The sequence below is a fragment of the Hyposmocoma kahamanoa genome, unplaced genomic scaffold (assembly GCF_003589595.1).
Source record: "Hyposmocoma kahamanoa isolate Upper Pololo Valley unplaced genomic scaffold, ASM358959v1 97, whole genome shotgun sequence".
Lineage (NCBI taxonomy): Eukaryota > Metazoa > Arthropoda > Insecta > Lepidoptera > Cosmopterigidae > Hyposmocoma > Hyposmocoma kahamanoa.
Window position 1 is genome coordinate 3,003,405 of NW_020655294.1, and position 14,869 is coordinate 3,018,273.

At 37.8% G+C, this 14,869-nt stretch overlaps 1 protein-coding gene across 2 annotated transcripts in view; it reads right to left on the reverse strand.

Annotated features, from left to right (window-relative positions):
- Nucleotides 1–14,869, reverse strand: part of LOC113238588 (cyclin-dependent kinase inhibitor 1C-like) — a 34,498-nt gene that overhangs the window by 17,266 nt on the left and 2,363 nt on the right. For both annotated transcript variants that reach the window (XM_026475416.1, XM_026475417.1), the window contains exons 2-4: nucleotides 2,968–3,145; nucleotides 2,663–2,752; nucleotides 1,021–1,191 (exon numbers count right to left, since the gene is read on the reverse strand). In XM_026475416.1, coding sequence (XP_026331201.1) covers nucleotides 1,021–1,191; nucleotides 2,663–2,752; nucleotides 2,968–3,145 — 439 coding nt within the window. The remainder of the gene's footprint in view (nucleotides 1–1,020; nucleotides 1,192–2,662; nucleotides 2,753–2,967; nucleotides 3,146–14,869) is intronic.

A 14,869-nucleotide genomic window follows, 5' to 3' on the forward strand; every position in this document is an offset into this window, starting at 1 on the left:
TAATAAAAATTCATTCAATAAAATAATTTGTAAAACTTAATGTAGCGTAAATTGGAATGTTTTTTTTGTAAAATTAAAAATAAGGTATTTAATTAATAACTATTGTAACTATAGTGAAAAAATAGGGTGGCTTGCATTAATATTCGACATAACTGGTTGAAGACTACAGTCTCGTCGCAGGTGGTACACCACCTCAGTCAACCGTGACCATGGGACCTGCAAAGGGCCCGAAACGTCGGTTTGTTTGAAAAAACAAATATACGCGATTTAAATCCGGAAAAATAGTTTCATTTCCTATGTGTAACAATCGCGAAAACCTAAGAACTCGATAAATAAAATAAAATAAAATTCCACATCGTGAGGTTAGATATTTTTTTTCTATGAGTTGGTATTGTAATTAAAGTTTCACCATGGCAATTGATGTACAATATTTGATTAGGGCCTTGCTTTGGTTCTTTCTAACGAATACTTTGAATATTTTGTCTGCGCGTACTCTCTGTAAATTGTATGATACCTTGTACTTCTTGCTAAGTGGTCGTTTAAGAACTAAATATCTTATACCATATTCACTCAGTGCCGCAAACGCTTTCGTTTCATTTAAAATGCTCAAATTTATCCTGACACGTCACAAGAGAGACTAACTCCGCTTCTTAAAAATCACTTTATTCTTAATGCTCTTGCATCATTCAATCATTATCGCGATTTTGTTTTAGTAACATTTATTTATTTACTTAGCTGATTAGGTGGACGTAGCGATAGCACCTATTGTAACAAACTTGGATCGATTAGATACGTACACATTTTGATACAAACGGTTCTCTTTCTTACACCAGCACACCATGCGCCCAGTAGGAGATGGCACAAAGCACAAGATCCGCAGCTAAAGGTACGTTCATTGGCCAAACGATCGTAAATCAGTACACTGGCCACAAGTACATGTACGCGAGAGTACCTTTAGCGGTGGATCGCCCCCGCGGCGGTACTAGGCGGTACAGGGCGGTACGAGGCAAGCGAACTCACCGTGGGCGTCGGGAGCGGACGGCGCGCTGGCCGTCGGGCACGGCATGGGGTACGGCGCCGCTGCGGGGTACGGGGCCGCTGATGGGTACGGGGTCGCTGCTGAGAACGGTGCCGCCGCGGGATACGGGGCTGCCGCGGGGTACGGTGACTGCACGGGGTACGTTGCTACCACTGGACAAACAAGCTTCCACTTGGATACCTTTCTAGTTTTGAGCCACGTCCAAAATTATCACACACAAACGTCGACCTTCCGAGTATGGGATAATCTTTTTAAAGTACACGCTGAAAAGACGCGCGATGTTACACCAACGCGATGCCCCGTGATGGCGTGCGCAATGCGGAATTGACGAAGTGCATTCCGTCCAGCCGGCGGATGAAGCCATTGCCCGCTGAAGTGTACCGACAATTCTAAGTATCATTGCGTACCTGCTTGTCTATGTTTGCGCAAATTAGTCGTGTTTGCTCCGCGATAAAGTAACTGGCGTGATGGCGTATCGCGAAGACAAACTTCGCGAATAAATAAATAATACACGACTATCCACTACCTATCCGAATCTTAATAATACAGTAATAATATAGGTATCCCTTCCGCAATATGCTTTATATACTAACCTATGCATATATCCGTTTAAGGAGAAAAATGGTAGTCCATGACAAGTTTTGAATTGCTTCAAGCAGAACCGGATGTCACATAATTCATCGTCGTCAAGGAAAGAGGAAAGTTGCTGGACACAGGCCTCGTAATTACGCAATTTTGATTTGAATAGGAAATAACAGATGCAAGAGAAAAATTAATATACAAATAACAAAAGTCAAAACCTGAAACATTTTAGTATATATTGACTTGGTACGTTCACACCCCGGACACTCCTACAACGGTCGAAAGTTATTTACCTACTACTACTACATACAGCAAGGCGCTACCTGCACAGGTAGCGCGAAAACGGTTCGATAACAGTCTTGTTGCCATTCCGTCAATGTGACAGTCAATGTGCGGGGCGTAGTGCGGTATCTAAAGCGAGAGAGGGGTGGAGAGTGTCTATTCACGTCTTTTTTTTTATCTCTGGTACGTTAGAGGAAAATAAATTGACACAAACTCGAATCTATAACCGTATTTCCAGTACGAAGGAATTACGAATATATTTATTTGTTTACACTTTAGCAACAGCTCAATTGCACAGTGGAACAAATACCAGTGGCAATTGAGTTGCCGCCAAAGTAGTGTCAGTGATGTCTATCGACAGCCAAACGTGCGTGCACGCATGAGACAAGCGTGGGCTTAGACGCAATACAACACACCAACAAATATTCGTGGATGTAGATCCTTTTAAAGTCACTGTCGCGATACAAACTCATTTTACAATTAACTGCCTTACTAATAATAATTACTTTTTAACTGCCTCCGCGGCTTAACGATTACCATACTGATGTTGGTCTGTCACGCAGAGGTCCCGGGTTCGATTCACGGGCCCGGAGAAATATTTCTGTGGCGCACATTTATTTCTCACGTGAGTTTCCCTAGTACGGGGCCCTTAGTGGTGTGCGTTATTGTATTATTTTACACATCGCATACAACGTCTCATAAGATTATTAATAGTTTGAATGCGACAAACGTAATTCGTGAACACTTGTGAGCACTGACCTGGCGCCTGCGCGGGGTACGGCGCGTACTGCTGTTGCGGGTAACGCGCGAGGTTGTTCGGCCCCGGCGGAACCGGAGGAACCGTCGCAGCTGCAACACATTACGCTCAACTTACATCCACACTTTTATTGTAAGCAAATACCGTGAACAGCGAACGATTGATGCATTTTGTTAATAATAAATGTTGTTTGGTCACCAGCGATCCTCGGCAACGAGGAACCGATCAGTTGATGTGTTGTAGGTAAGTGTACACTAACTTCTAGGTAGACGGGTGCACCTGGAGTGAGGAATACGTGAAAACTCACTAGCGATGACGTGTCCGGCGTTGCGTCGCCGCGCTCGGCAGCAGCACAGCACAATCCCCAGCACTACCAGAACGAACGCCACGACCGCAAACACTGTCAGAGCCATGTTGCGGGTTGCAACGAAATTGTCTTCAACAACAACCGTGTTGAAATGGTCTTGATTTTCCTTGCGCACCTTCTGTGAACGTCACACTGAGACGTAGAAGATTAAAAATATTTTCATTGACCGTGACTTGTGGACCTTGTAGTGTTTAAAATATGTGCTAGGTCCCTGTAATGATTTCTGAATCTGTTGATATTTGCCAGTGCATTAATTTTAAATATATTCCGTGCCATCAAAGCGCAAAAGTGTAGAAAGTAAACTTGTTATGTATTTCTGCAAAAGTGTGGCGGAACTCCCTGGGCATGTTCACCCAAAACCAAAACTGTTAAAAAAGGAATAATTTAAAAAGTTAATAAATCCTCTAGAAAGCACAAGATACTATAAGGTCTCTCTGACACACGACGTCTCGCACTTGACAACTAACATAGTATTATCTCAAAAATTGCGTTATGCTATATTTTATCTCAAAATTGCGTTATATTAATAATTCTTTTCCAAAATTTTTTTCGAAAATTTGCTATATTGATGTGTCATTCATATACGATTTAATTTCAAAGTGACAAGTAAACACTGTCGCTGTGAAACTAAACAGGTAATATTAATATAACTTATAGCTATTTTGAGATAATACTATGTTAGCTGTCATTTGCGATCTGCTTTTTAGTTCATCTTTTTTGAAAATGGCACCAACACAAACAACAGCTGACACCTACACAAAAACAAATATTATGTATTAAACACTGATTAAGTTCCCAGATAAAAGTAGTCAAAATTGTAATTGTAGAACCACAAACAAAATATTCTTTGACTGTCATCACAGTTCAGCATATAAAGTGCTATGACCATAGGTTGGAAAAAGGTGTTCCACATTTATAGATACATGTATAGACATAGCTACAAGGAGCGACATAGAGTTATTAAAACCACCAAATATTACTTAATTATTTTTTCGAATTCCGGATTTCCGGAAATGATTTTACTGCATCGTAGGACAAACTGACCTAGGAAGTCGAAGTTGGATTTTAAAATAATGCCAGAAAAGTAAACAAACCGGTTTGGTAAAATTCTAAAGCAATCACTCAATAAATGGAATAAGTAACACTTTCACGAATATTTTGAAGATGTCGACTTGATATCTCATCACTTTTTCCAGCAATATTCATTTGAATAACATATTTAAATCTTATTTGAAAAATGTTACTTCAAAACTGAGATTAGTAATCAAATATAGATTTGTAAATAGTCAATGGTTAGGAAATGAAACTATTTTTCCGGATTTAAATCGCGTATATTTGTTTTTTCAAGCAAACCGACGTTTCCGGCCCTTTACAGGTCCCATGGTCACAGTTGACTGAGGTGGTACAGTCTTCAACCAGTTCAAGACTGTTCATTTCCTATGTGTAACAATCACGAAAACCTAAGAACTCGATAGTCTCTGATTGCATACACGGTGAAAACAGATTATTTAGAAAAAGACAAAATTCTTTTTATGAAGACAAATTTATTAAATCCAACAAAACGATCCTCTCCGTATAGACGCTAGAGAATAATTACTTGATAATAGTAAAAAAAACGTCTCAAAAGTGTATTTTAGTTATAATACACAATTATTTAATCCAAGAGCAAATTAATTTACTTCAAGTCACAAAGCCATTCTAGATTCAACAAAATATTTATTTGTTATTAGAAATGTCCGATTTTGATTTGAAAAAAAAAAAGAATGAAAAATTGAGAGGTACTTAATAATTTGACTGAAGATTTATGTTTTCTAATATCAAAAAGCGTAAATTTACAGGGTTATGGACCCAACAGTATGTCTCACTGGCGTGAAAGCACACAGTTCAGTGCCAAACCTTAAAGTAGCAGAGAGAGGATGGAATCTTCTCAAATACTTGAGGACCATTCAGTGCCGTATAAATCCTACAGCATAGCAGCGGCAGAAAGCACTAACAATTCCAAATATATGAGATGACGTTATACTATTGAAGTTAACAAAACGATAGCGCGTTTCAGAGTACAACTAATGCCATCCAGCAGTGGCGTGTTGGAATTAATTGCATGTTAAAGTTGTGCTTGTTACAAGTGTAGCTTGATTTCATGCTGAAACCAAATTTCTTAAATTATGGTTATAAATAACACCCTAACAAACTAGAGATACTACGATATACTATAATACTATTGTTTCTTTGGATAAATGACTGTTTATAATTTTTATGACTACAAACACAAGTAAAAGTAATCGTTACCGCGTGCGACTTTGGCGACATGTCACGACAACATTGACTATGAAAATGCAACGAAATGTTGCTTTAAGAACATACTCTAGAATTTAGAATATTAATCTGAATAGTAATCTACTTCTTTTTTTGTTTAAGAATATATTTTCTTAAAATACACCCAAGAAATTTTTAATTCATTTAAGATTATTTAAATTTAGAGGTAAACATTTCTTGATGTAAGTAATGTCCAATTAATTGATTAGAAATGAAACAAAATCTTGAAGTGAACGTATTTGTCTAAAAGTTAGAATAAAGTTAAGAGTAAAATTGTATTAGAAAAAGATAAGCAGTATTTTTGTAATGACAATATTTTATTACTTTTAATAAATATTTTTCAGAATTAGCAAATATTTTGAGAAATTGCTTTTTCTTATTAGTAGAAATCCTTTTTTTCTGTGTAGGGCTGTACGGAAATAACTCATTCGGTTCATTCAATTAAAGATTTTGTAATCGATTAGTGAATCGAAAAGTTTATCAAAATCGAACGAACATATGTTCGTTCGATTGTGATAAAATTGTACATACTCGTATGTACAAGTGTGAGATTTGAAGGAGGATTTAAAATTAGAATTCGGAAATTGGAAATATGCTTTTATAGGTTATGTAAGAAAAAATTTCTAATCTCATATAGGAAATATCATCGTTCAGTATTGAATCACATATTTTTTATAATAATCAGCAGTGAAATCGCAAAACCCATTTTATTATATGAAACCCAGTTATTCCAACTGATTCAAATAAACAAATCAATTCATTCAATAAATTAAACGATTTGTAGTTGGCAGTACAGTTGGCCATCATTAAACTGTATGGTCGGGACAATGATCTGTTTGTTTACTTTTTTGGTATAGGGTCAAGAGCACGTCAAGCTTGACACTGCAGCCTAAAATCCAACTCTACGCCTCTTACAATAAGAACGGTCCAAAGTACAAAGTGTCAAGCTTGACGTGCTCTTGACTATACATTGGATAGGAACAGATTATAAGTAATGCAGTAGATAACTGACCTTTTACCAAAACGGAGAATAAAAAATTAAGGAGAATGATCACTCTCCGCTCCTCCCTAGTATTAGATACCACATATTGACAACTGCCTCCGTGGCCGAACGGTTACCATGCCGGACTGCCACGCAGAGGTCTCAGGTTCGATTCCCGGGCCGGGAGAAATATTTGTATGGCCTACATTTATTTCTCTCGTGAGTTTGGGTGTAATTTGTGGTTGTCTATGTGTGTTCATGGCACCTGCGACACAGGGTTTCCCTAGTGCGGGGCTGTGTCGAGTGTGTGCGTTTATTGACGGTCACATTGACGGAAGGCGACATTTGCTAGTAGAACTTAAGAAAAAAAATTTATTAAAAATTTTATTTACGAGGGGAATTTTAGGACATTTTAGTTTGCACGAGAATCGTGATCACGCTCTAAAAATATTTTATTTAAATTCAAAAACATAGTATAACGGATGTTTATAAATTCGAACATTAGCAGAAATGTCGTATTTTAAAAGGAAAATGTTCACGCTGGATTATTTTAATACTTTTTATTAAAAAAACTGCTGAACGCTTAAATTGACGAACAAATGCCATTTTTGACAGCCTTACTTATGTACGGCCTTCATAAATAGAATAAAGAGAGGATTTTCTTTTATCCGAAATCCGGAATTCGAAAAAGTAATTAATTAATATTTGGTGGTCTTAACAACTCTATGTCGCTCCTTGTAGCTATATCTGTACATGTATCTTAGGGTGTATCATTTTGTTGAGCAAAAAATAAAATGTAAAATTTTTGCAGACTTTCCTTACACCCCGAGTTTCAGTGATGTAAAAGACATATATGCCAAATTTCAAGAAAATTGGATAATATTTAGAGGTTGCACACTTTGATCACTTTTGTAAAAGTAGGCAAAAAATACGATTTTTTAAAGTTAATTATTTTTATTGAGAAAACTACAAATCACAAACTTAAAATTATATTAAAACTAGTCGCTAAGATTAATAGGTAGTGTGGTACGCAAAAGATGTGTTATATTAATAATGTATTAATGTATTAATCAACTCTTATTTTATGTGATACCAAGTGAAGGGACGAACAAGTCGTGCGCCTGCTGGTAAGCGACACGCCTGTCCATAACAGTTACAGTGCCATCGCCACTCAGAGCTTTAAATCGCAAAGATCTGAGGGGCACTAACACTGCGCCCGTCACCCTGATACATAAGTTGACAAGTCCCACGTATCTGTAATTTCACTTTGAACGTTGCAATCCATTGTAATGTTCACTTTGTAATGACTTTTCTGTGATATTCTACTAACCTCAAGAAGAATTTTGTTTTTGTTATTTGTCAATGGCTGATTCATTACACTTTTTTATCAGAGCCATTCCTCTTTCTGTGGTACCATTGCACCTTAATAGCGTTCACATGGCTTCTTAAAGATTCACTTCAAGTATTTTGTCACGTCAAGTAGCCCAAACAATTCACACAGTCTTCGCTTTCTTGTTAGGTTAGGTTTTATCTTTCAAAATCGAATTTTTTACCCTCTAATTGTTTCATTTCCTTTTTATTTGTATGTTTAGGTTCTAAATTTTTAACTATATTTTCCTTAACAATCTGATTGTAGAATATACAAAACATCCTTTGGAGCCCATAAACTTACAATTCCTCGTGCCAAAATGAATGTATATGATGAGGCTGACAAAATATGCAACTCATATCATTGGCTTCAATTCTTGTTGAGGTATATTGAACTGTTTCGTGAAGAGGACAATTTTAAGTGCTTATATTGCCTTTGCCATCCTTATTGTTTGATGCAGACTCCCTGAAACTCTGAAAGTGAAGTCGTTTCTAGACCAACCTCCTGGGTACACGAGTAAGAGTTGTAATAACTCTTTGTAGTTTGCTCTTGGATGGTTACTGTTGTTTAGAACGTTCTGGATTGACGACCTCCGTGGACTCGACCACGGCTTGCACACCGGTTTTCATGGTGTCGCCATATCGGAGTTACCGCGTATGATCCACCGCCGCGCCGGACCAATGAGAAAAACTAACTTTTCTATATTGACTCGGATCTGGGTGTTTGTGGCAGCGTCATAGTTTCCAATTTCCAGTAGTGCTACATTTACACTACAATTTCCATAACATAGTGCTTTAGTTACCTACTTTGGGATCAGAGCGACGTATGTGATGCTGTCCAATCCTGTACCTTTGAGGAATCTGATATCCTAAAAACTTACTACAAAGTACCTTTTCTTGTAGCCAAATTCCTACTATGGTTCCCACTTTATTAATCACAATTAACTACAAAAAATTAAAGAAATACCTATATGAAAAGCTCATTAGTGCAAAGCACTTCAATATTCAAAATTTCACTAGTATGAGATAAAAGTGATCAAAGTGTGCAACCCCTTAATATTATAAGCAAAGTCGGTAAAGGTAAGCAAAGTCATATGAAAATCACATCTTTGGAAAAATGAAACAGCCTAATGCATCTATATATGTGGAACACGTTTTTCCTACCTATAGCTGTGACCAATGAGGGAATGAGTGGGGGTAGGTATAACCAAATATATGTATATAGTGCTGCTGACACGAGAGCTTCACAATGCCATCTTATGAATTAATTGGAAACATTAAAAACTCAGAATCTGTGTGGCAATTAATTGTAACTAACTCTAGCCCTACTCATTAATATTCTGTATACTAACTTCTCAATCTATGTGTAGGGACACAGTGCTGACGTTACGTTTTCAGCCCTCCGCGTGTGCGCAGTCAGTCATCGCCCGTCGCGCGCCCCGTCCGAACGATTCCAATAATATTCCTCGCCATAAATAGTTCCTAGTAAATCTGTGTAAATCTTCTAATTGTATTGTACCGTATACTAATTGGCAGGAACAATAAAAGTGTGACAACTAAATTATAACGGAGTTTTAACTTTATCTGGAATCCCCATAGTGAGCACGTTAAATCCGAGTGGTTAATAGGACCACCCACGTAAGTTCCTAAAGTGGTGACCCCGAACGTTTTAAAAGAAATCGCGCGCGCGACAGGGAGAGGACTCCTGTATGTTGCATTACTGCAACATACAGTGTAGGGACACTTCAGAGGAGTACCTCATTTTGACGCTCTTCACGCAAAAATTAAAACAATGGCAACGCCACCGCCGAATCCACCACCACGATCACAAGCGATCGACGACCTGATGGCAGTTACAGTATCTTCAAGAATACCTGATTTCTGGACAGATCAACCTAGACTGTGGTTCATTAGAACGGAAGCAGTTTTAACACCACAAAAGTTGAGCGACGACGCAAAATTTGATTTAGTTGTTTCAAAATTAAATAAAGACGCAATCGATGAGCTCTCAGAGTTTCTAGAGTCACCGCCTGCTACAAACAAATTTACAGCATTAAAAGATAAATTATTAGCAAAGTACCAAGATAGTAACACGAGACAAATAGAAAAACTATTGAACGAGATGGAATTAGGAGATCAAAAACCCTCACAGCTACTTCACCGCATGAAAGACCTCGCTCGAAACAAATTCCCATCAGATACCTTGAGTGTTCTATGGCAAGGTCACCTGCCTGCGACCGTCCGAGCTGTACTTGCTGCTGCAGATACAAAAAATTTAGACCAGCTAGCACACGTAGCAGATAAAGTAGGAGAAGCAATGCGTTTAAATCAGGTTGCAGAAGTGCATCAACCGCAACCAAGTACGAGTGCTACAACCAGCGATGTAGCTTACATGGTTGCTGAAATAGCAAAGTTGTCAGCGGAAGTACAACACCTCAAACGTAGCAGATCCAGAAACCGTAATTTCGGTAGACGAAACCGTTCAACGTCTCATAGAAGATACGGGACACGAAGCCCGTCGACGCAACGACGACACCGTACGGCAGAAACCTCTCCAGATTGGTTATGCTATTATCATTACAAATTCCGTAATAGAGCACAGAAGTGCGAGCAGCCCTGCGCCTGGAAAAACAAGGCGGAAAACTAGATCGCACGGACCGAGTTGTGGCGGCAGCCGGCTCCGTGTTATCTAATCACCGTCTTTGCATCGCAGATCGTACCAGTGGGCTTCGTTTTTTAATAGATACAGGTGCCAACGTATCAGTGCTACCGGTAATTAAAAAGTGTAAAGTGAATTGCGAATCAGACTATAAACTATTTGCCGCAAACGGAAGTGAAATTAAGACATACGGAACCAAAACATTAGTGCTTGACTTAAATTTACGTAGACAATTTCGTTGGAACTTTATCGTAGCCGATGTAACACAACCAATATTAGGTGCAGACTTCTTAGCGTACTACAAATTGTTAGTAGACCTGAGCAGACGTCGACTGGTAGACCAGGTAACTGAATTAAATACATCCGCGTTTGTAGTAAAATATAACAAACCTTCTGTAAAGTCGATTAATGATGATCATCCGTTTCACGACATGTTATCTAAATTCGCGGACATTACTAAACCAATGTCATTCAAGGAAACACCTACGCACAATGTTATGCATTATATTGAAACGTCAGGAGCACCGGTACATGCACGTGCCCGACCTTTACCACCTGACAGGTACAAAAAAGTGAAAGAGGAATTTCGTATAATGCAGGAACTAGGCATTTGTAGACCATCTAAAAGCCCATGGGCTAGTCCATTACACGTTGTACCTAAGAAAAATGGAGAAATTCGACCCTGTGGAGATTACCGACAGTTGAATTCGATAACGAAACCTGATCGGTATCCCGTTCCCCGTTTACACGATTTTACATATGTTCTGGCCGGTAAACAAATATTTTCCAAACTTGATATCAATAGAGCTTATCACTGTATTAGTGTCGCGCCAGAAGATGTTGAGAAAACAGCTATAATTACTCCTTTTGGCTTATTCGAATTTCCGCGTATGACCTTTGGTTTACGTAATGCTGCACAGACATTTCAACGCTTCATGAGCAACACTGTGTTACAAGGTTTAGAGTTTCTTTTCAATTATTTAGATGATGTAATCATAGCGAGCGACAACGAGGAACAGCATCGTGAACACTTACAAAAAGTTTTCGAAAGATTTAGTAAATTTGGCATAACGATAAACTTAAGTAAATGCATTTTCGGAAAAACCGAAATTCAATTTTTAGGACATGAAGTTTCCACACAAGGAATAAAACCAATGGCAGAAAAGGTTGAAGCCATATTAAATTATTATATTAAATTTCTCAAAACCTGTCACCATAGCCGAATTAAGACGTTTCCTCGGCATGATAAATTTTTACAGATCGCATTTACCTAACCTAGCCGAATTTCAGTACATATTAAATGCTTACTTGGTAAAGTCAAAAAAACACGATAAAACAAAGGTAGAATGGACAGACGAAGCTGAACAGGCTTTTGCGCAGTGTAAAGCAGGTCTACAAAAGGCCGCTACGCTGGCGCATCCACGTACAGACGCTGTTCTCGCTTTGATGACAGATGCATCTAATACTTGTGTAGGAGCCGTATTACAACAAAGAAAAGGTAATTCTTGGGAACCACTTGGTTATTATTCAAAGAAGATTTCTACCGCACAACAGAAGTATAGTACATATGATCGTGAGTTATTAGCAATCTATATGTCAATCAAATATTTCCGTAAAATGTTTGAAGGAAGACCGTTGACAGTGTATACAGACCATAAACCTTTATGTTTTGCTTTTAGTAAAATCGGTAGAGACGACAAAGAAACTCCAACACGTACTAGACATTTACTTTTTATTAGCGAATTCACGAATGACATACGACATATTAGTGGCCCAGACAATGTAGTAGCCGACACGTTATCACGAGTTGAAACAATTATGTGCCCAACTGTACTCGACTATGAGCAGCTTGCTAAGGAACAAGCGATAGACGAGTACATAGTTCAAATTACGCGTGGCAATGTAGTAAGAGATAACGTCGTTATAAAGAAAGTTTTAATACCAACTTGTAATGTAGAAATATTTTGCGAAACTTCAACAAAAATAATAAGACCCTATGTACCAGGAAAATTTAGACGAAACATTTTTGATAGCTTACATAATTTGAGTCACCCTGGTATCAGAACATCGAGAAAATTAATAAGTAAAAAATATTTTTGGCCTAATATGAATAAAGATATTGGTTTGTGGGCAAAAACCTGTGTACAGTGTCAACGTTCTAAAGTAAATAGGCACACTGTTTCACCTTTAGGTCAGTTTCATACAGTAAATCGTTTTGAGCATATCCATGTGGATATAGTCGGTCCACTACCGACATCTCCACAAGGATATAGGTACTTAGTAACAATGTTAGATAGAAATACCCGATGGCCAGAAGCTATTCCCATTGCTGAAGTAACAGCAGATACAGTTGCAAAAGTAATTTATGAGCACTGGATCACACGTTATGGATGTCCAGTTTGGTTAACTAGCGATCAAGGTAGACAATTTGAAAGTAATTTATTCAGTAGTCTGATGAAAATCATGGGAATAAACAAAATTCGTACAACACCCTATCATCCAGAAAGTAATGGTTTAGTCGAACGCTGGCACCGCTCATTGAAAGCGGCCCTTTCGGCTCGTTGCGTAAACAATACGACATGGTTAGAAGAATTACCTACAGTCTTATTAGGCTTAAGAAATGCTTGTCGTAGTGATAGTGGTATTTCTGCTAGCGAACTAACTTTTGGGCGTACCTTACGTATGCCGGCAGATTTTTTCGAAATTTCAAAAGAAATTACTCCTAGCGACCCCTTTAGTACTGTAGAGAAAATTCGTAAAACGTTACAAAATCTTAATTCAGTCAACAAGCCACATAACAGTAATACAACATTTTTCGTACATCCTGATTTAAAAGATTGCGATTATGTTTTTGTAAGAGACGACACAGTTCGTAAACCTTTAAAATCACCATACGATGGTCCGTATCGAGTACTTGAAAGAGGTACAAAAGTTTATCTAGTGCAATTGCCCAATAGGCAGGCTCGTATTTCAATAAACAGACTTAAGCCCGCCTACGTGTTATTAGAAAATGAACAGCACAATAGCTATAACAGTAAACAAGTTGCGCAGAAGTCACCCGCATTGAAACGTGACAACGGAAACGAGACCACCAGAGCAGAAGCTCCGTGTAAGCAAATCGTTACACGCAGTGGACGTATAGTTAAGCCAAATACACGTTACATTAAATTTGCTTTAGGATCTTAGACAAATAGATTAACATAGATAGATAGGTAGTTAGTACACTTTATTTTTTTAAGTAATAGATTAGAATAGATACAGTTCTTAGTATAGATATAGTTGTCACACCCCGTAATAGAAAGTAGGTACACATTAGTTAGTTAGGAATTAAATTAGACAATAGATAACAGTAGATAATAAGTTAGGTACTACGACACGTATTCTGAACAAAATGCTGAACCCATTTTGTTACCGACTGTACTTAATTCTTCTAACATGCAACTTAGGATAATAATTAGATCAGTAGAGTAAAATGTATCAAAAGAGCAATGTTGCACATGAAGTTGTGAAATTTCTCTTGTATCTAGGTTTTAACAGCGTAAGCAAAGTCTTGTAGTAAATCTCACTGAATACGAAAGATCATTATTAATCTTCTATTCATCGAGTACATACAGTTATCTCGTATACATATATTTTTACAATGGGTAAAACACAGAGCAAAACCGAACAAGTCATTATTGCTCAAAATGGAGCAAATGAAGCTACTGCTCAGATCGAAAGAAAATTAGAAATTTTCTCAGTAATCACAATAGTCATCATTACTATGATTCTATTGAGTTGTGTATTTTTAATGTTTAAACGCTGTGGAAAAAGAGCTAAGAAAATGGTAATTAAAGATTTAGTAGCATCTATCGAAGCAGGACAGGCCCGACAGACGATTGCGGCCCAAACAGTCCCAACTCAAGTGCACTACTAGTAGATAGTGGAAGTGTAAAAGTGTTTCATGGTATTTCGTAATAAGTGTATTTTACGTAAATGTAAGTTTCGTACCTGCGCGTACCCAAATAAGTAAGTCTAGTAATAAGTTTTGTTAAGTGTACCTACCAATAATACAAAAGTAAAGTAACGTAAGGTAAATTATTATTGTACTCTTCACAACCGGACCTGCGTAGTCGGTTAAAGTAATGTAAATTAATATTCATGTTTAAGTTTAACAAAAGTGCTAAGCACCAGTTGTTTACAAAACTGTAAGTCGATACATGTGTGTTGCAACTTGCTAGACTGGCACGTTATGCTGACTAGCGTTTATTTATAATTGCATTAGAAATTGTAACTGTGTTTTTTGTAAATGTTATTTTTGTTTTTGGTACTTGTATTTTTTTTCAAAAAAGGTTGTAGGGGAGGAATATTGTAGGGACACAGTGCTGACGTTACGTTTTCAGCCCTCCGCGTGTGCGCAGTCAGTCATCGCCCGTCGCGCGCCCGGTCCGAACGATTCCAATAATATTCCTCGCCATAAATAGTTCCTAGTAAATCTGTGTAAATCTTCTAATTGTATTGTACCGTATACTAATTGG